Source organism: Haliotis cracherodii, unplaced genomic scaffold (assembly GCF_022045235.1).
Source record: "Haliotis cracherodii isolate W230 unplaced genomic scaffold, xgHalCrac1.p SCAF_1, whole genome shotgun sequence".
Taxonomy (NCBI): Eukaryota; Metazoa; Mollusca; class Gastropoda; order Lepetellida; family Haliotidae; genus Haliotis; species Haliotis cracherodii.
This window is the reverse complement of record NW_027266264.1, coordinates 74604451-74626903: the sequence shown is the minus strand read 5'-3', so window position 1 is coordinate 74626903 and position 22453 is coordinate 74604451. Positions and strand designations below refer to the sequence as shown.

Here is a 22453-nt window from a genome sequence, read left to right as displayed (position 1 = left end):
AATCTTCATACATTCAAAATCTGAATGTCAATAACCAAGAACCAATACAGATTGAAATAAAAAAACAGGAAAGCTAATTCTCCAGACTTTACTGAAGCCTTTCCTCCACAACTGAACACATCGGGTTCTGACATACATGACACGCAATGACCTCCCATTATCATCCTCTCATCGTTGCCGAAACATTTACTGTTAAATGGTGCACAGGCATCAAGTTCCTAATTTGCAAGACATTTCCATGCATAAAAACATTTTGTGAAACAATAACACTACCTTATAATCAGAAATGAAGTCATCTAATGAATTGGAATCAATAATTACCTAACACAGTAGTTAACAGAACAAACTAGATGGCTACCACTAGAGGTAACCACAGAACCATCTCACCAGAATCAATACACTCTATGGGCCCCAGGGTACAGCATGGCAGACGAGGAGACTGCCGCAGACTATTTGGCTACTTGGCTACCACGACAAAGAAACCATGTCAAATCAATGGTTATCATTCAGAAAGGTTGGTTTACAGAAAGTAAACACAAGTCAATGATCATCTAATTGTCCACTGTCTTCTGTTGACTAGGGATGGGGGATCATAAGTTGTGCTATCAAAAGCAGGTAGGTGAAATGGATTCTGAATAGCGAGAAAATATTTTAGGATCTTTAAACGTGAACACCTTTAGGTCCAGCAACACAGCATGAACTGTATCTAAACTGTTTCTTAGTAAAGTATTTTCATCCACTTAATATAACAGCCAAAAAACTTTTGAGTCTACAAGCCAGAACTGAGCTCTAAGCATAAATTTTTGTACATTTTAGTGGTATATTATTCGCTGAGTTTACTAGACTTATCTGAATTTTACTAGACTCTGGTTTCGGACTTGTGGCTAAAGTTGGAGACTGTATAACAGTCCAGTACAGTTCACTTGTCAGCACCATAATGATCATAAGATCCACTATCATCGCAACAGTGGCATTAAAACTAAATGTTTTTCATGTTTTACCAAAGCAAAGCAGCTACTTCATACTGCCAAAAAACTACAGAAAAGATAAGATAAGGGACACCAATGCACTGTCTCAGCTCACTCCGATCACCACAACTCATGGCAAGATGGCCAGTTCTTATGCCAATGAACCCAAATCTCAAGAGACTGCAACATTAAAATCCTGTTAGTGCCTTCAAGTGTGTAACAAATTGACTACAGCCAGTATCATTAAGGAGTCATCTTAGCAAGATGCACTAACAGAACACTTGTAACCAAATTTGACCACAATGGTTTTTCCCTATCAGAGTCCTTGCGTAAATAGGCCAGAGTCAATATTCAGACACTGGAAGAGCTCATACATCACTTCGCAATCTTATCAGTTATTCTCCCCAGAGAGGATGACAACGACAAATAGAAACGTCATACTTCTATCGATACTGAGCTTGGTTTCCTGCCGTATTAGATCTATTCTAGCCACAGCTGGGAACACCCAAAGTGAGCATCACACACTGCACCCACACAGACCTTCGAACATAGACGAAACACCTGGCTACTACAGGGTGAGTGAGTTTGGTTTTCTGTTGTATTAGATCTATTCTAGCCACAGCTGGGAACACCCAAAGTGAGCATCACACACTGCACCCACACAGAGCTTCGAACATATACGAAACACCTGGCTACTACAGGGTGAGTGAGTTTGGTTTTCTGCTGTATTAGATCTATTCTAGCCACAGCTGGGAAAACCCAAAGTGAGCATCACACACTGCACCTACACAGAGCTTCGAACATAGACGAAACACCTGGCTACTACAGGGTGAGTGAGTTTGGTTTTCTGCTGTATTAGATCTATTCTAGCCACAGCTGGGAACACCCAAAGTGAGCATCACACACTGCACCCACACAGAGCTTCGAACATACTGGCTACTGCAGGGTGAGTGAGTTTGGTTTCCCGCCGTATAAGATCGATTCTAGTCCACCAATGAACACAGAATGGGCCTGACATGTTGCACCCATGTAGGGAATCTTTGTCAAGATGACCGAATGCTTAAACCACAAGGCCATCTCACAGTTCCCCTTCCACAGACCAACAATACATATCTCAACATCAAAATGAAACTGCATTCATCACTTGAGAACGCAAGCATTCATTTATGAAGACTGAGACCAGGGATATTTATTGATTCAACATGGAAACACTATCAATTTCCAATAAAAACATGTTCAACACCAACGCAACTCATCATTAAGAGAGAAGCATATTTGTCAAAGACTCAAGTTCTGTGAATTATGGAGCCTGAGTTTTGGAGACCCTGACATCAGCTGTGCTGTAAAGACAGGCCAATTCTTGCGAAAATTCATAGACAGTTACAGCTTCCTTGAACCACTTGAACCAATTGATTAGCACAAGGACCCAACTCATTTTGAAGTGAGGAGGAGAGTTACATAATGTAACTATGACAGATGGCAGATAAACACGAGCTGTGGCTTAAGCATCATTTCATGTCATTACATCTAATATACTGACAAAAGCTGTATGTTGAATCAATGATCTGCATTCACCGAGCTGGACACAGACCTGAGGGCTCTTGGCCGACATACATAATTCTTCAACAGAAATCTACCTGATCAATAAAGTAGCCGTGTCATCATGCTACGAGACGAGACGAGACGAGTGTTTTGCAACATGTAGGTGGTGATAATGCAGAACTCCAGAATTCCAGTCTCTGTTCCAGTTGCATCACCGCGATTCATTACCTTCATAACAATGTTGGTGATTGGCTTATTCCGGCTTGGTTTATTTCGATATAACAATGTCACCAACACGCTTTCCCCGGCTTCATGGAGGGTCGTTATATAACATGGTTTGTGTGTGGGTCCTAATGATGCCTGGTTGTGTGGCACTGGTGAAACTCGCCTGCACAAGTGATAACAATATCATTGGCTATTACACCCAACTCCAAGTCTGTAAATTGAATCTTGACTTTAACACTTTCCATTAGTGCCAAAATAAAACATGGCACCACAAATACCCTGCTCTGTCTGTACAAGCTTCACATGTTAGAAAGGGACAAGGTCATTCCAAATAATTTTATGTAAAACATTTTTTGTGACATTTTCCCGTTATGTTGATCTTTACAAAATGACTACATAAAGAGCTCCAGATAAGCTGCATATCTGTGTAGAAATGCAGAAATACGCAGTAAAATAAAATCCAAGCGAATCAAATACGCAACGAACATAACAGATACGCCGCAAAAATAAAACATGTGCGTATCATCAAAATATTGTGAAGTAACCCTGTGTATTCGATTAGCAAATCAGCAACTTATTTTGAAATTATAAACGGGCATTCCGTCAACCTTGCCAAACTCCACGATGACAGTTACATCATTATCATTTGCCATTACACTTTCTTGTGGAAGTATCGTGGTATTTTTGAGTCCTATAAAGCTCTCGAACCCACAGGACACCAGTTTGCAGGGACTAGATGAATAGTGTTTTTAAATATTTAACTTAAACACCCACATGTGTAAAAACTAGTGGATTACAGAAATTTGAATACCCAGATAGAATTACTGATACCCAATGATTTTAAAATGCATGGGTAAAATACCCACAACACCAACAGCTTATCTGGAGCTCTGTACATAGTAAGTGTTTACTAAGGAAACACAACTATCGTACACTACAGATGAGGAAGCCTAGAGGTTAAAGCGTTCGCTTGTCACGGAGAAGACCCAGGTTCGATTCCCCACATGGGAACAATGTGTGAAGCTCATTTTGGTGTCCCCTGCTGTGATATTGATGGAATATTACTAAAAGTGGTGTAAAACCATACTCACTCACCCATGTTTTCATGAATCTCAAAACACTATTCCTCCATTAAGAAATATATAAACAGACTGAACCTGCTGAAACATTTAACACTAAATCAACATTCAACACCTGTCTTTTTTCACTATTAAATGAACATATTTTCTTGTGCAATATACACACAAAAAACGCATCATTATAAATTGTGTCCGGTAGTGAGAATTGAACTTTGAAAATCAAAGCCTAATAGACATAAGCAGGATTTGACTGAGAAAATCTACATCATTCATACACTTGTCAGTTTTCAAAAGAAACATGAAAGTCCAGTGGTCCAATCATAACACTGATGTTGACTATTTGACATCCATGGAGTCCTTGGATTCAAATACTGTAAAACGTGAAATTAATGCGTCTCCAAAAGAATGCGACCGCTGGCCCCTAGCCAAAAATGCGACTCAATATGAATGCGACACCTCCTCCTCTACTTACTTACTTACTTATATTGGAGATTTAACGTGCACTTTCCGACTGGAGCGTATTTCGCACACAGGCCCGGCCAGGCCATTTAATGTGTTTCCGGAAAGGGGAAAAAGTTGTTTGGCAATCCAGTAGGGATGTTTTAGTGGCTGCTTATATAGAATTTTCGAAAATTTGAGATTTGGAAAAAATGCCAAGAGGGTTTGGGGGGCGAGCTAAGGGAGCTGAGTATGGAAGTTTGTTAGTTTGATTATGTGGTTTGGTTTTGGTAGTTTATTGGGGTTTTAAATGCGATTTATTAGTCCTGTTTTGATTAAGTATACACCAAAGGCTTTGCATTTTTCTATTTTATTTTGGATTGCTTCTAGAGTAAGAGCCTTATTTAGATTTAGAGTTTTTGGTAGTACAGTTCGGTGTGTTAGGTAGTGGGTGCAGTGTATGAGTACGTGTTCTGGGGTTTCTTGTTGTTTGCAATGTGGGCAGGTTCCTTTTGCGTGTTTTTATTATTATTTTGAGGTGGTTATTTAGGCTGGTATGTCCTGTTTGGCTATTTGAGTTTAGATATAAGTTATGCCATTTTTTGGTGATTTTCTGTTTGTTGACAATTTTAATTTCTGATTTAGAGATGGGTAGGTTTAAGCTTATTTCTGTGATTTTAAAGAATAGTTTAGCTGCTTTATCGGAGTTTTCATTGCCGTATATTCCTACGCGGGCGGGGATCCAAATGAATACTATTTGTTTGCCTGCCTTAGACCTCCTCCTCTCAAGCATCAGTGGATTTATATCTAAACAAAATGTCCTCTGTCAGGTTTACAGGAGAATCTTCACATTAATCCAACCTTACATTAATCCAATCACACACCAAATAGCACCGCTTATAAGCGCTGAGTAGAGTACTTCAGCTAAAACAATCCGTGCGCGCTGGCTCGTGTCGGCCTTTTATGCAGTCGCAAAGAGCAAAGACACCGTGTTGGGTGGCGTCTGTCTGGACTTGCAGGTGTGATCAGTGATGACATTAGTGAGTAGAACGTCCGTCTTGACCCCAGCAGTGTTTGAATGACATTGTTTATATTCCTAAATTGTAACAAGTGCTGCTCAATAAACAGTCATGTGGAATACATAGTTGTTTGTTTTCAGCGTATGTCTAAGTTGGTATTTCTGCTATCCAAAATGTCTTATTGTTGATTTAAATGCGATGTTTAATAATGCGAGCAAAGACCACTCGCATTTTTCGCCTTTATTTCATGCTGGCGTTAATATCAAGATTTACAGTACTATAGAGCACACCCCAAGGACACCACGAGTCAATTCAAACAGTGGTTGTCATGACATTAGCAGGCATATGTGAACCACTGAACACCAATCACTAACCAATGAAATATGTCGCTATGGCAACATGCTATGAAAATGTAACTTTAGTTGACAAGAACTACACAATGTTTCAGAAGGATCAGTGCAAAAATCAAATCTGTTTTCAGGTAAGAGAGTTAGTCTATCTCCCAGACCCTAGAAAGTAAATAAAAAAAATGAATCCAACTCAAGTCTAGAATGATTTGACAAATACTAAATTTCTTCTGCTCTGAAATTAAGCATTGTTCTGGGCTCCATTAAGATTTTAATTCTTATTTTGTAGATATATAATTGGAAATAAGAGAACTGTATTTTGGGGACTAAATGTTGTTCGAGGCAGGGAGTGTGAAACAATAAACAATGACAGCTGGAGTGAGTGAGTCAAGTGGGTTTGATACCTAGTCACCCACATTAAATACATCTATATCACGGCAGCCTGAAACAGGTGAAGCTTGGGTCAGCTTGACCAGTTTTTGCTTGTGTGACAACAGTCCAAGTAGCTGGGGTTCGCTGACCACAAACCCCATCCCATAAACCTTTTCTAACACAAAGGCGATTTTCGTCCCATACTCCTGACAGTTGAAGCGCTAAGATAGAGCAATACATGCTTTCCCTTTTCGCAAACACCTGGTGTCATCACTGATTTTCAGTGATCCATGCATATTATTTTCACTGCCATTTTGGCTTTAACACCCAATGGAAGCTGTTTCAGCAGATAATTGAGACTGGTTATTCTCTGGCATTGATGTTTTGTATTTTTGGAACAGAGCCTCAGTCCAAGAGTTGTCTTGTCTTTGAGTCAGCCATCCAAGGATTATTCAAACGGAACAAATGAGATCATCTTATTCTCATTTCATCAAAATGGGGTAGTACAGACTTATTCTTCCCAGGAATCACCAATGGGAATAGTACGTGCAAGTACTTTGTGCCTTCTCAAACAATAGAAGACTAAGTTTCAAGGTGAAGAATATGGGTAAGAATATTTGTGGCTGTCAGCTCTCACACACACTCTGTTTGAGATGACATGGTTAGAAAGAATCTGCACATGATGAATGTAACAAGAGAACATTGAAAACATTTTTCTGAGAATCAGCAGACATAATTCCTATAATCACATGATAAAACAAAAAATGGAATCACATGACGTCACATTACTGAAACAGAAATAGAAATTAGGAACAGTTTGAAAATCAAGATTAATGTGGCTGTCAATGGCGACAATGAAGAATTACTGTTATTACTGTTAGTGTGTTAGAAAACATAATTAAATAAAAAGAATTGTGATGGAGTCTACATGATTCAAAAAAGCAAAATTCTGAAGCGAGACAACACTTACGACAACATAGCACAACAAAACGCAACTTATTCACCGCAATGAGAATTCCTTTAACATTCAGTGTTACCTTTTGAGCAATAAGTTTCCCCGCCGGAAGCCGGGCCTGTTTCCGTGGATCAATGACATCCTCCTCGTCAACTACCTCCGCCTGACGAGAGAGGGCCACCCGTTTAGGGGGGACAGGGGGTTTGGCCTTCTTGGGGGGCTAGAGAGTTAGAGCAGGGCATGCGTTAAGTCCACAACAGAATACCATGCTGTTCTAGGTTGCCCTTGTGGCAGGCTAGCACTACTTCTATAACTAAGTGAAAGACTCAGGTCCATGACAGGATGTGGATCTGTGGCAGATTCTCAAATGTGTGGCATATTTCTAATTCATGGTAGATCTGATCCGGGCATGAATTTCTGCCCAAAACCTTTGAATCTACCAGCTCGAAATTGTCACTTGACTTTTACTATCTAGGCTTACTAGACTGAAAGAAATTACATCAGATACAGGACTCAGACAAGCGACAAGTTGACTGGGCATGTCACAAACAAATGAAGAAGTTAAGATTCTGTATAAATGTTACAACCCATCCATTGTAATGGATGCCAAGGGATTGGTGAACAAGAATGAACCAGAGGAATTAAATGGACACCATCAGTTGATGACATAGACAAGACATCATGGTTTTAATGTCGTCGTCTTGGGCAGTATGCATGTTTCAAGTCAACTGTTCTCTCGTTCTACCTTAAATAAGACATCTTTGACTTTCCATGAGAAAAAGATTGCATGTTCAATCAAGCCACAAACTTGACAATCTGCCATATTTTAGAGCCCTGCCATAGATCCAGGTCTTCTCATATCTAGTCTAGTTTAGTAAATAACAAGAACTACTGCTGTACTGCTTACAGTGCCTGTAGGAAAACAGTGAAATGGACTCCGCTGAGGTAGGAATAACCATCCATTTATCAATTTCAAGATAGGAATTTGTTTAACTTTTGTCATGACATCCCTCTTGAGACATCACAGCCAGACCAGTTTAATTACTATTTCAGTGGGTTGGGGAAAACCATGGCGACAAAACTGTTTCAGACATCATCTTTGTCGACAATATTCATAAAGGGATCAAGATTAGATCAGTGTCAAATAATTAGAGTATCCTCCCTTGACTATGTTTTTTTAACAATGTCTAGGTGGAAATGTAACCAATGTAATAGTTGGTCTGGCCTTGAGTGAGTGAGTGAGTTGGGTTCAACGCCGCTTTTAACAGTATTCCAGTTATATCACAGCATGTCAGCTTAATATGTGAGGAAAGCCTGAAGTGATGCAGGTCTCGGACGTTTACCACTTCGATGAAACCCACAAGCATGGGTATGGTGCTGACAAACCTAGAAACATAATCGGGGTGAACCAGGATTCGAACCCACAATCATAGGTTTCATAGTGTCAAATGATCGATTACACAACTTTCTCACTCAAATTTTCTGTTTGGGAAGAAACCGGGATATTTGATTAAATTCATTGCTTTACAAGAACCTAGTAGTGACATTTCACGTCTTAACTTTCTTGTAGGCAAGTGAAACTTTCTTCTGGACCAAGAGAATGATTTCCATTATTTCTGTCTCCTAGAGGACATGAAGTGATTCAGCAGTAGTCTTCTCATCATAAACACGTGACATGGTTCTGAAACGTAATATCCTCCACAGCACATGCCAGGCGATTTCAGAGAAAGAGGTTTTACAGGTCAGGAGAATTGGATGTAGGATATTGTACGTTTCAGTTAGAGTGCATATCTTCATGGTTCCCACTTCATGTTTTCAAATCAAATAATCTTAACAGGTTTGTATGAATTTGCCCCCTAATAAATGTTAAGAGCATGATGTTTTCAACAAAAAGACAAAATGTAATATCAAGCCACATCTAATATATTGACCTGGTAACTTGGCTTCATTATTGATTTCACGAAGTGGGAGCCATGTTAAAAAGACTTGTATAAGACTATCCCCATATTTAACAAAAGCCATGTTTGATATGAGCATTGAATAGTGAGGTGTTTGTTTCTAAGATTATTAAGAGCAAAGGGAAGAAATGTAGATATTAGCGTTCAAAATAATAGGAAAAAGCAGGAAAGAGGAATTCTAAAATAAAACATAACAAAAAAAGAACTGGATTAGCAAATGAATGAGTGTAATTTCAGTTATCTTCAGATTAACAAGAATGTTTGCCCTCGGTTCTCTTTGTCAACAAGGTAAAGTTTCAATTTAGAGAAATCCAACAGAATTATGATTCCCTAAATTATATAAATCAAATGGGATTTTATACAAATTAGACTGTCAATCCAAAAGCAAAGAAAGCTGCTAAATATTTAAATAAATAAAAGATTGAAACGGCAATGCATTTTTACAAACTTCGATCATGGGGTTCTAGCAAACCAAACGCAAACAAAGAAAAACAACAAAATGTAATATGGATACTGAAGAATTTCAAAGACATTATCAAGCTCATTGTGGTATTAAGCATAACAAATATTACTGCCTTAGCATCAATTTAAAACTGAAAACATTAAATCATATCTGATAAAGAAAGAAATAGTAACACTATGTATTATAAAAGCAAAAAGTCAAAATGAATGATAAGCTTTTCTTATCTTTTAACTGTTTTGAATAATTAGTAAGGCAAATCACATGAGATCTTTTACTGAATTCATGAAATATAAGAATAGTCTTTGAGATTCCTGTTAAATGAGTGTGGGATGCAGGGTGAGTGAGGATGCATGGAACAGCACAGCAGTCGTTATTATTGTCAACATCAGTCAATATGGCGGACAGCAGCCAGGGGAGACAACTCTCATACTGCCAACTCTCACAGGTGAACTGAACTCTTTTCTTCAACCCAAAATTCGTCTTAATGGAAAAAATTGAGTGAGTGGGTGAAGGACAGTGTTCTTTTGAATCATACAGAGCATTAATATTGCCATTCGAATGAAGAACAAATAATAATTTGTTGTGTTTATTATATTTTGCTTGATACATTCAGAATATTGATCTGTCCCCAACCAAAACCTTAAATTTTAGCAAAAATCTGAAATATCAATGTTGCAAACTTTAATGTCATACTACTTCAGCATCATTCAAAGAAATCAAATTTCAAATATACAAGTTTCCAGAGGCTAAAATGAGAGTTTCCCCCAAGGCTGAATGTCATTTGAGGTCAAGAGACATGGAGGCTCGATGACAGAAGCTCGCTTGCTGGATGGCTGGCCTGTGATGAAGTCCTGGAATAAAGCACTCTCAACCTGCGACACATGAACCTGCCACACGACACTTGTACACGCAGGGGATGGTGCAGAGAGAGGAACGAGGTTGTTGGTGGGGGAGTGCACGACAGCAAGAGATGCTCAACTGATATCAGTGCTTATTTCTAGAATATGTTTCCATGGACCCGTTACACAAAGCAATCCCATGACAGGCACTAGTGCCAAGATCATTTTGTTGAACGGGTCCCAGGGTATAACTGTGTTAGTGCAAACTGAAGCCCTATTTTCGCAAAAACATTGAAATAAAAAATATCTGACTCCTTGTTATAAAAACAGCTTTTAATATTTGGAAACCAGGATGAAGTATTTGAATTTTTTCATTGCACTATGTTAAGGTAATTTGGATAATATCTGTACTTCAGTTGCAAAATTTTAAAGTTTTCTTCCATGCGATCGGAACATTGGTGTCACATTGAAATCAGTTTTGTCACTCTTTCTTCATGTTAACAATGCCACTCTAACTCCGACCACTTCCGCATCACTGAACCATCCCTGTAATGACGATCACAAAGCATCACCTACCATGGTCTCTTCTTGCTCACTGGGTGGGCTTGAGGTGGGTGGGGCAGGCACTTTATCAATCACAGCACTCTGGGAACACAATTGACAAGTATTAACACTGCATCATGCTTCAAAACAGGAGCTAATGCCAATCATAATATCCCTGCAGCCTTCTAATGCTGTGTTTCTGGGGACATGTTCAACTGTAAGGCTAATGGATCATCAGTAATTAAAAGATACACATTCCAGGCAACTATTCAATACCTGGTGAATAAATGAAAATATGAAACAGGCACCTTTCATACCTTACTCTTGTTATCATTTACGATTTTCTGTGCTTTCGCAACCGAAGAATGAAGAGAGCGTCACAACCATTTGGCACTCTCTAATCAGTGGGTTCTAATACTGACCAAAGAGTATACAGACTAATGATAAGAAGCCATTGTATTCAGCGCTAGACGATTAAGGTAAGAATAGATATCCAGTGTTCGTTCTAGAGAGCAGCATTGCGACATCTATACCAATCATGACACAAGAATCATACAAATCTATGCAGTGATCTTGCTCGAGACAGAAGGGGCATTTGACATTTTAAAAACTTTCAATCGGACATTCTCTATATCATTACCAAATTTGTAAAATATCTTCAGGATGTTTCAGATGACAATCAGTCAATGTCCCAGGAAATGAACCTGTCTGAAACCCTGCCCATGTGTAGCAGTAGGTTGCATGATTTCCAATTCAAAAGAGTCCTCTATCATAAATGCACCTAAAGCATGAACTTCTGTCAATGTGCTCCAAATTTGTGCTACGTTAACATTTTGCCTGGCATTAGATGTAATGCACATTCCAGTCCAGTCAGTATTTAGTTAGCAGCAATAATCCAGTTATTCTGCTTTTGACATTTAACAAAAGGAAATCCATGTACCTGTTTAGGACTTTCTGGTCCAAGGATTTGGGCATGTTCTTGTTGCAGTATGGCTGTCTGTCGAGCCGTTTCTTCGGCAGCCGCGACAGCTTGGAGTCGTTGCTCTTCCTGCTCCCGTTCTCTCCTCAGTCGTTCCTGCAGGAACACAACAGTAGAATGTCACACAGCCCTCATGAAGCTCAAGTGCGGGACAGGAAAATGTTAAGAATGCTGTGCCTATCACTGTGTCATGTGATAATAGATGGATAGGTTACACCTGATATTTCTATGGACTAGCTACCTTCAAGATATAACTGATATAAGGTGAATGTAGCTTGTATGTGGTGTGAATACACCCTATGTCATCACACCAGGCAACAAGCAGCAAATACATTAGTGACATCACCGATTACAAGTCATACTGCAAAAAACATATTTCCCATCTGAAAAATGAAATATTATTATTAAAACCATAATATTTTTAGATGTGTGTCATGATAAATTAGAGTTGCTAATTAAACCACAACAAACAAGTAAACAACCTGTGATACCCACATTCAGTCCTCTGTGGAACAAACTTGGATTAAGATTATTAGCACACATTAAACATGTTAAAAGTACATCAAATTTTTATCAGATTTCATCACACACGAAAGAGTCACAGTTTTGCAGAATGGAGAGAGCATGCAACAAACACAGGAACAGCTAGCACAGGCCACATGCGATCTCACTCACGGTGACCATAGTCTCTTTCAACTGCATTCTCAGCCTACATACTGCAATATGTTCATGGGGCAGACTAGCATTTAAACAAAGGCACAATGTTTTTCAGTATCTTTTCCTCTGTGAATTATGATTTCTGTTTAAGTATGACAATACCCAATATCTGTTACACCTTGTTAACTTGCCATGAGCACAATGACAGTCATGAGTGTTCTTAACACATGGAAATTCATGTTGAAACTTGGTCCAGCAGACAATCGAATTGGATTTGTTTTTACTACCAGTATAAGCAGAGTATGCTAGTAGACCAGAGGGGCATTACGGTTTTGCGGCAAAGTAACAGTCTTAAACAATACATATGCTGTCAAGGGTTAGAAAGTTTCGTTTTTTTTCACTTGGACCCAAAATTATCTGCTACAGAAGTCATGACACTTTTAATGGACAGCAAATTCTTTCCTTCTTTGACACAACATTTCCAAGCTACTTCTCACGCCTTGATCAGGTGAATACTGAAGAACAAGAAGTAGCTCTGAAACCTCTGAAGAGTATTCATGTTCTTCCAATTTCTAAATGCCTATCATTGACTTCAATCTTCTACAGAGTTGCCATCTACCTATGTTGAAAGTGGTGGTCCACATGGAAGTCTTTGAAAGGTACTAATCTCTGACTAGCAGACAATGGAAGAGTTAACATTCTGTACAGTAAACCTAAGATGAAAACAGACTAAAATAGACGTGTTACAAACTGAACATGCTAAACGTCACTTACACTAAGTGCTCAGATTCACCTATCATCATTTACTTGTCTTCATGTTGCCAGTTGTTATTACTTCAATTTTAGACAAGCAGTATTAGACTATATGTTTATTCTCCCTGGACAAGCTGTACATTAGACTATATGTTTATTCTCCCTGTAGTGTTTTCTTGTAGGATCAACAACTCCCACTCGTCGAGTATTTCTTAAATAAAGATTTTTGACACGTACACAAGTAGGCTGTCTCCCAGAAACTAGAGAATATATTATAAAAGGAATCAAACTCAAGTCTCGAATGAAATTCAGCATTGTCCCGGGCTTCATTTGAATTTATTTTTTATGTTGAGAATATATATTTTTAAATGAGATAACTATATTTCTGAGACCCAATGTTAGTCTAGCATGCAGCTGAAAAGGCTACATTGGGTACTTACGCACAGGGTCGTTATACAATTGTTTTTTATGTACAAATAACATTCATATTTGTACACAAGCAACCCAATATTAATTGGGTCATGGCAGTTTACTGTGCTTTGTTTGTTTAACGTAAATAATTGAGTCTGGACCAGACAATGCAGTGATTGACATCATGAGCATCGATCTACACAATTGGGATACAATGACATGCATCAACCAAGTCAGCGGGCCTGACCACCCGATCCCGTTAGTTGTCTCTTACGACAAGCATAGTCGCCTTTTATGGCAAGCATGTGTTGCTGAAGACCTATTCTACCCCAGATCTTCACGGGTCCTACTGTGCATATATTACGCAAATATGTAGTTTATCTGGAGCTGTCATGATCAACGATATAATGCAATAGATAAATAGATGCCTACAAAACTGTCCTTAGTATAAATTCACTACGGCAAGACAACATTGTATCATTAGTTATTAAAAAACAACAATATATTTCCATATTTGATTAAGGTAACTATTTCAACAAAACAGGCCTAACATTATAGCATCTTCAAGCAACATATTAGCCAGCAGTAAACTTCTTGTAAAATCTAAAAGAATGTTTAACATTAACATGATTAATGGTCTACTTCTGGATGGAGTCTTTGAGAAAATAAAACAATTCTACAACAAAAACAACTCAAACTTTAGGTATAATAACTTGATATATATATATATGCCATCTATATGTTACAGTCAATGTGTAAAATGACTGAAACTTTCATTTAGGCATTTTACAAAACCCCAAAATATTTCAGTCATTTTACAATTATTTTCCTGTCAGATTGACAAAAAGTCATTAAGATGCATATGGGCTCAAAAACATCACAAATGACTAATTATGCCAGGACTCGAGACCAAACAATTAAAAATAAAAACACTGATTTTTGTTTTCTTTTAATCCCATCATTTTTAGTAACATGGTAATCACACAGAGCATACAAATGTTTGGAATTCATTATCATGATATAATATATGGAAAAATAATTGCAAACTGATTAAATATTTTTGGTTTTCTGTAAATTGCCAAAGTGAAAATTTCAGTCATTTTACACATTGACTGTAACATACTGGTATATCATGCCTCAATCCATATATCAAGCCTTTCCACAAAGCGATCTTAGCAGTTAGATGATGATAACTCCTTTTATTAAACATTGACTTATGACAGTCGGAACTGGAAGATCGCATTGTGGACCGGGGCCCAGGTGATGTAATACGACATTGTTGCAAGTCTCAGTGAGTGCTACTGGAGATACAAGGCAGTGTGATGAGTCCATGTATGCAGATAGTCTGGAGTACATGGTCAAGCAGAGTCTAGAGGTACAAGGTACAAGCTACAGTCAGAGGGATGCAGGCAAGAATCTGCCAAGAGTGTAGCAGTTGTGTCAACCCGTCACATGTGGAGACACAGATTAAGACCATCCATCATGGGTAATTCATTCTTTCTAAATGTTTTGAAACAAGGGTTGCTGGTAAATGACAAATCACATTCACTGCAGTTGTCACCAGTAATGTTGAAGCCGAAAATAGCAGGGTTAGAAATTCAATCTTATTTTCAATTGTCTACAAACAAAAGAAAAGTTGTCATCTACCTAATGATAAAAGTGGTAGTCCACAAGGAATTGTCACAAGTCTTTCCTCATGTCAATATCGAACCCTTAATGAGATGATTTTCTATATCAGTAATGTGCTATTTTAAATAAATATTTAAATTGCAGCTTCAGAAATTGGCACTAGGCCTGTAGTCCTTGCCAAACTGCCCAATAGTTAAAGTATCATAAAGACAAGTAGAAATTTGCCATTTTTAAATGTTTTGATATATGTTACCATTATAAGAACTAGTGGACTAAACATGTTGAAATTGTAACACATTATTCACAAGACGGTATTACATCGTACCGACCAACTTATTCTAAAACCTGCCAAAACGCCTCGAATGAAAGGAATTTTGAACCCTGTTATTACAATCCTATCAGATGGACGGACTTCCTCCATCACCTCCCTGTGACAAGTTGACAGTCCTAGAGTCTGCATTCCGTCTAGGCGTGTCTAGATGTAGGACCTACCAGGTGTTCGGAATGTTCCGCCTCCCATTGTAGGGTCTCCTTAATCATGTCCTCGTCCTATAACACAACGACTGGCTACAGGGGGATGCCACTAACTACACCACTTGGGCTTCTAGTGCGAGTGTCCTTGTGCTACTATCACCACACAGCAGACAGGGCTCTCATACAATAGTTGTGTTTCACTTGACTCCACTAGCCACCAACATGTCCATTGCCAACATTGTTTTTATAGTTTTTAATGTTTATTTATGTGCTACCATGAGCTGAACTTCATAGCAATTTTACCAACCTTGGTTTCAGATGAGTGGCTAAGTCACAGATTGATGTAGAATTGAAATATTACTGCGTCAAGTTTCAATTTACACTTTGGGCCAGTTTAAAAATTGAAAAGCAGTATTATTATTTTTACAGAAATAAAGAAATTTTTACAAAATAAACCCCAACTCATTTACTGTCATCATCAATACAAATAAATGATTAAAAATACAATAATTAAAACCTGTTGAAAAATTATCTAAAAACTTCAAAACACAATGAAATATGACAAATCCCTGGAGGAAATAAAATATTATTTAAAATTGGATTTTTTAATTTTTCATTCAACCTACCACCCTGAAATTTTTGGGCCAAAATTCCAAAAACCAAAAAGAAAAGAAAAGTTCGGCCGTATTACATTAAGGCCACAGAACAAGGATCCCTACTTTAAACATGAATATTCCTGACATTCCTCTGACAAATGTTTTCCATAACACTTGATGAATGAGTGATGGAGTAATTCACGCCCAAGTCAGCATTCTACCCTACCATAGAGGCATATGTGGCAAACCAGTGAAGGAAAGCATGAGCAATGATCAGCGCAATTGGGGCACAGTGACATGCAATCAAGTTTCTTAGCTTTGCAGATGGTTCACCTAATTAGCTTGTGAAATCTGGCAAGACCCACCCAAGAGGAAACACAATAAGACAACCCTTCGACCAAGTCGAGACAAAGATACTCAACCTCTAAAGCCAGACCAACCCTAGAGGCAACACTATCAGACAACCCTTCGACCGAGTCGAGACAAAGATACTCTACCTCTGAAGCCAGACCCACCCAAGATGCAACACTACCATGATGCTCTTTTACTGATAATGGTCTAGTTCCTAGCATCAAGTGGAAACGCTCAGCTGTATGGTGATCTGAGATTCTACACCACAAGGTATCTACTAACTACACTTCCAGGTGCTCAGCTGGACTCTAACCATGCAGGGCTTGGTGTTGGTGGAAATCATGTGAAGGATGGGACCACTGGCTACATCACATACTAATAGTGTCTTTTATACACAGGTGCAAATATAACTTACAAAAATGAGGGACCACTCTCACAGAAATACATTATGTACTGAATAAATTAAATTATATTGGTACAGGAACAGGTAATGATACGAAACTAGGCAAAGTCATAAAAAACACTTTGTACAGGTGTGTTAATGAGCTTCTCTCACCTGTCGGATTAACCGCATTTCCTCATCCTCCCTGTCAATACTCGATACAGAGCCTTGCCGGGATGATGCCAAAAAGCCGACCGGACTGCCAGGACTGGATATCTCCGGGGTGGAGTTTGGGTCATAGCCATCACACACCATGATATTCATCATGTCCCCAACACTACGCAATGCTCGAACAGCTTCTTGGTGAGTTGACCCAAGCAGACTCGTACCATTCACCTGGGGAAGGGAAATTGGTTACACATTGTTTAAAACCTTACTGATGACTGTTCATACCAAACTGACATCAAAGACAATGTTTATTATATCTCAGACCTTCCAAGACACGTCTGGTTCAATGACTGCTTGCTACAGACAGGATAAGCTGGACTAACCTCAAGTATTCTCTGGCCTATCACAAGCCGTCCATCTTTCCCAACAGCACCTTCTTCATTAATCTGGAAAGGGATCAAACACCCATCAAACTGTGTGAAGACAGCAATGATAACAGCAATGATAACAGTAATTCTTGTAATCTGGGATTGAAATGACACTAATGGTATTTCCTGCAGTTCCTGCTAAGGGAAGTGAGGACGGAAGCAGAAAAAAACATTAGCTGATTTATTTGTTGCTTAATGCCAGACTTAGCAATATTCCAGCTATTCGATGGCCACCTGTAAATAAGCAATTCTGGGCAAGACAACCAGTGATTGATATCTTGAACAACCTAACCCAGCAGTCACACCTTACAACAAAAGTAGGTTCCTGGGGATCAATTCCACCTTCAAATTCCAAGTTGGCTGATCTGAGCCATCAAGGCTCAACATATCTGTGTAAGTCATTGTGGTCATCGCTGAATATATAAGATACGAAATTCCCCCTGCAGTGTTCACCCACTTATTGGACCAGTTGGGGGATGTTCCACACACTGAATATATAAGATACAAAATCCCCCTGCAGTGTTCACCCACTTATTGGACCAGTTGGGGGATGTTCCACACACTGAATATATAAGATACGAAATCCCCCTGCAGTGTTCACCCACATATTGGACCAGTTGGCGGATGTTCCACACACTGAATATATAAGATAAGAAATCCCCCTGCAGTGTTCACCCACTTATTGGACCAGTTGGGGGATGTTCCACACACTGAATATATAAGATACGAAATCCCCCTGCAGTGTTCACCCACTTATTGGACCAGTTGGGGGATGTTCCACACACTGAATATATAAGATACGAAATCCCCCTGCAGTGTTCACCCACTTATTGGACCAGTTGGGGGATGTTCCACACACTGAATATATAAGATACGAAATCCCCCTGCAGTGTTCACCCACATATTGGACCAGTTGGGGGATGTTCCACACACTGAATATATAAGATACGAAATCCCCCTGCAGTGTTCACCCACTTATTGGACCAGTTGGAGGATGTTCCACACTGAAGTCACAAAAGTGGGAAAGTTTTTACATTTTCCATTTTCCCAAAACAATTAGCTGAGACGCTAGAGCTTGCTCTGATCTCGGTGTCTTGCAAGCAAGCAGTCTTAATTTTATGAAAATCTAATCATGCAATCCTGTTGAGGATGCAACACATGCCATGGAGGAAACTGTCTTTATCCCATCAGTTGAACCTACCCGTGAAATAAAGATGCCCTCATCATTCTTGTCCAGAGGGTTTGCAGAGAAGTTCTTGATACCACCCTTAATACTCATACCAAGCTTGTCTCCCTGTTCCTTCACTATAACAAGTTCCTGAAACAAATACCACCATCTTACTGATATGAGGACGTAAAATACATTTATTGACATGATGATTTCAGGTCCATGATCCAAAACATGTTACTACAAACAGCAACACCTACAGCTAAACACTGTTAATCAAGACAGCAATTAACAAATCTTCGTATCAGCCAACAATGGCTATGAAATAATGTCCCATTAACCATGCACAGTAATCATCCTGAAAGTTTTCTGAGTAGTGGGTCAGGAAGGTTTCATGCATATGTAAATAATGTCTACCTTTATTACATTCAAAATACTGAAATGCATGCACTCATTGCTTGTGTGAATATCTGCCAAATTACAAATTACCAGCCTTTTTGGAGGTCATAATGTCCCTGATACTGTCTGTGTTATCATATTCCCTTTGATCAACTTTCAATGTTTATTTGAGGTTAATCTGTCAATCGTCTCAGTCAATCACTCTATTATTGATATTCATGACCTTTTAGGTGTGTGTGTTTGTTGATTACGCCACACTCAACAGTATTCTAGCTAAATGACATTAGACTGTAAATAATCAAGTCTGGATCAGACAAACAAGTGAACGATATTATGAGTTATGACCCATGCTGTCAGGGTACGTTGACATGTCACCAAGCAAGTCAAGCTCGGGACCAATTCTAACCCAGAATCACCCCGAGTCATTACCTCTGAAAGCCCAGACAGACGAAACTAGGTGAGGGTGAGGGACAACTTTGTTATCTGCAAATGTCGCTACACAACAGTCTGGCCTGATGGTGAAGGAACAAAACTAACCTGTAAACCTTTCGGTGGCGGGTCGTGTCGCACGGACAGGTTGATCTCGTACGTAGGGGCAATCAGTGCCATCACAGCCTCTTGATGTGTACATTCCGTAACGTTTTTGCCGTTAACCTAAAAACAATACACTCATAGATGTAGTTCCTGGTGTGGAGAGGGTGGGTAAACGCTGGGTGAGTTAAATGGCATAAGTCACAGATGTTGATGACTTTGGTGAAAAGTGCAGGTATGGTCCTGATGGACCAATGATAATCAGGCATATAGCCGAATTCAAACCCCAGGCCAGCAGATCCTGGCACAGTGAAAGGGATTTAACTCCGCACAGAAAGAAAGACCTCTAGATCTCCGGACAAGTGCAATTACAAAGATATTCGAAAATATAACTTACCGCTATTATTCTATCTCCTATTTTCAACTTTGATTTGGAAGCAGCACCATCTTTAACTATCTGAAATGTAGAGATAGAGCTTGATATTAACAGTGGACGACAGTATCACATTAATTAATGGACAAATGTTTGCAAATGGTTTGGACATGTATTGTGGAAGCTCTACCAAAATACCATAAACTAACTCCCAAGTGATAACTTTCACTTTTTGTTTAAAGTTTCTATCAATAACCAAACAAAATTAGAGTCAAACATACCCCACTGCACACAGCAAATTCCGGAGACACTAACTTTATATAAATAGTAATACAGATTTATTCTAGCAGTAGCTCCAACTTCTATCAGTAGCTCCAACTTCCAAGCAACAAACTTTTACCTTGGATACAAAAATGCCTGGTTCCTCGGCACCGAAAGGCTGACTTGAGTGATCACTGCCGCCCACAATACTGAGACCCAGGGGGCCCCCAGCTTTTCGTATCACTATGTCCTACAAACACGCAACAATTGTTTCATCACTCAGATATATAGGACACTAAATTGTGGGTTTTCTTCACAAACTAATTATTTTTCCGGTGTTTGTCAATTTCATCCAACTGTAAATGGTAAAATTATTTCACGCAAACAAATGATAACTAACTGCACTGTCTGCCTTAATGAACACAACCTGTGAAGCTGATGAATGTGTCTATGCTTCTTGCTATCACACAAGAGTGTATATCCAATGCAATGACGCCAAGGGAGAACAAGTTACTTACCTCATGAAAGGGTTGTTCTTTATCTGTTGAAGAAGAATCAATGTGATTCACATGCACTTTACTAATTGTTTGTCGCTCCATTATAACTGTGCTGTTTCCAGCACTAACTTCCTTCCCCGATAAAACCGCACTGGGGACACTGGAGTCACTGACATAAGAACTATTTACACTCTGATTTGAGAAAGACACTGTAGCTGGTGTTGGGGAAATGTTTTCCTTGTTTTCCGTAGTCCGTATGGACGATTGGGACGTGTTGGGGGACCGGTTAAACCCGGGATACACAAACTTGGGCGGCTGGACCACAGCTGGGGGAGTTGACCAATCAGATGACAGTGTCCGTGGCGCCACCTTTGGTGAAGATTGTCCAACACTAGGGGAAGGATTGGCTTGGATTGTGGGTGAAGGGATGGCTTGGGTGGTGGGGGAGGGGGGTGGTCTAACAACAGGGGAGGGTGCTTCTTCAGCACCTGGAGTAACTTGGCTCTGATATGTATATGAGGATGGCACAGCGGAAGCAAACACACTTGGACTAGAGCTGATTTCCGATTGACTGACGTTGAGTGTGGCGTTGTCAGCTGTAGGTAAGCTGTCGTTCCAATGAATACGTGGTTGTGTCATCGTTGGCAGCTTGTGTCCTGTGGTTGTGTCAGTTGTGTCTTTACTGTCTGGGGACTTTGGGACAACTTTCTCCCGATAAACAACAAGCTGTATCATCCGATCAGAGCCAGTCAGCAGCGCCACTGCCTGGTCGTGACGCGCGTCGGACAGATCCACGTTGTTTATCTAAGGGAGACAATAATGAACTAGCATGGGAAAACTGATATTTAGACTGTTATATTTCATAAGGCTGAATGATAGATAGGTTGATACAACATTTCCGTAAGTATATGTTGTCTAAGGTACAAAACATATCATGACACTTTAGTCTTCTATGGAACAAAAGGTAACCAGCACTTGGATTTTCCCAAATCAATGTTTGATGCCAAATGTTCACCAAAGTCAATAAAGTATGCCAAAGCCTTGACCATTGGTGAAAAGCTGTGATTTGTTTGTTTGTTGTTTAATGTCGCACTCAGCAATATTACAGCTATGTGACGGCGGTCTGTAAAGTATCGAGTCTGGACCGGACAATCCTGTGACTGACATCATGAGCATCGATCTACACAACTGGGATATGATGACATGCATTACCCAAGTCAGCGAGCCTGACCACATGATCCCGTTAGTCGGCTCAAACGGCAAGCATGGGTTGCTGAAGACCTACTCTCTATCCAGATGAATACATACACAATAAAGATTATGTTTGTATTGTTGGGTGTAACATTGTGGCGCACCTGGAAAGTATTTCAGCCAAAGCCACATCAGCAGTTTACTCTTCAGGAGCCATTACATCATTGGAGCATCCACGTTATTACACTTACCGACATGATGCGATCCCCTACTTGCAGCTTGCCATCGTTATGTGCTGTTCCCCCTTCCACTATCCGTGATATGTAGATGGCCTGAAGACAAGACCCACATGGTTAGGAAATGGAGTCGCACGGGTAGGTGACACTAACGTCACAGCCTGACATGTGCTAAAAAGTGTGTATCAACTCCACATCTATTCATGAAGATTACATAGTAC

At 39.5% G+C, this 22453-nt stretch overlaps 1 protein-coding gene across 16 annotated transcripts in view; it reads right to left on the bottom strand.

Annotated features, from left to right (window-relative positions):
• LOC139472451 (protein scribble homolog) overlaps window positions 1–22453 on the bottom strand; it is a 117047-nt gene that overhangs the window by 35366 nt on the left and 59228 nt on the right. For 14 of the 16 annotated variants that reach the window (XR_011653938.1, XR_011653950.1, XM_071254964.1 and 11 more), the window contains 12 exons: window positions 22248–22328; window positions 20827–21609; window positions 20448–20558; window positions 20072–20131; window positions 19681–19797; window positions 18778–18894; window positions 17532–17594; window positions 17155–17376; window positions 15670–15726; window positions 11689–11823; window positions 10782–10850; window positions 7028–7165 (listed from right to left, as the gene is read on the bottom strand). Coding sequence is in view for 14 of the 16 variants with exons in the window: in XM_071254964.1 (XP_071111065.1) it covers window positions 7028–7165; window positions 10782–10850; window positions 11689–11823; window positions 15670–15726; window positions 17155–17376; window positions 17532–17594; window positions 18778–18894; window positions 19681–19797; window positions 20072–20131; window positions 20448–20558; window positions 20827–21609; window positions 22248–22328 (1953 nt within the window). In the remaining 2 variants the exon portion in view is untranslated. The remainder of the gene's footprint in view (window positions 1–7027; window positions 7166–10781; window positions 10851–11688; window positions 11824–15669; window positions 15727–17154; window positions 17377–17531; window positions 17595–18777; window positions 18895–19680; window positions 19798–20071; window positions 20132–20447; window positions 20559–20826; window positions 21610–22247; window positions 22329–22453) is intronic. The other 2 variants (XM_071255483.1, XM_071255281.1) reach the window with 2 other exon arrangements.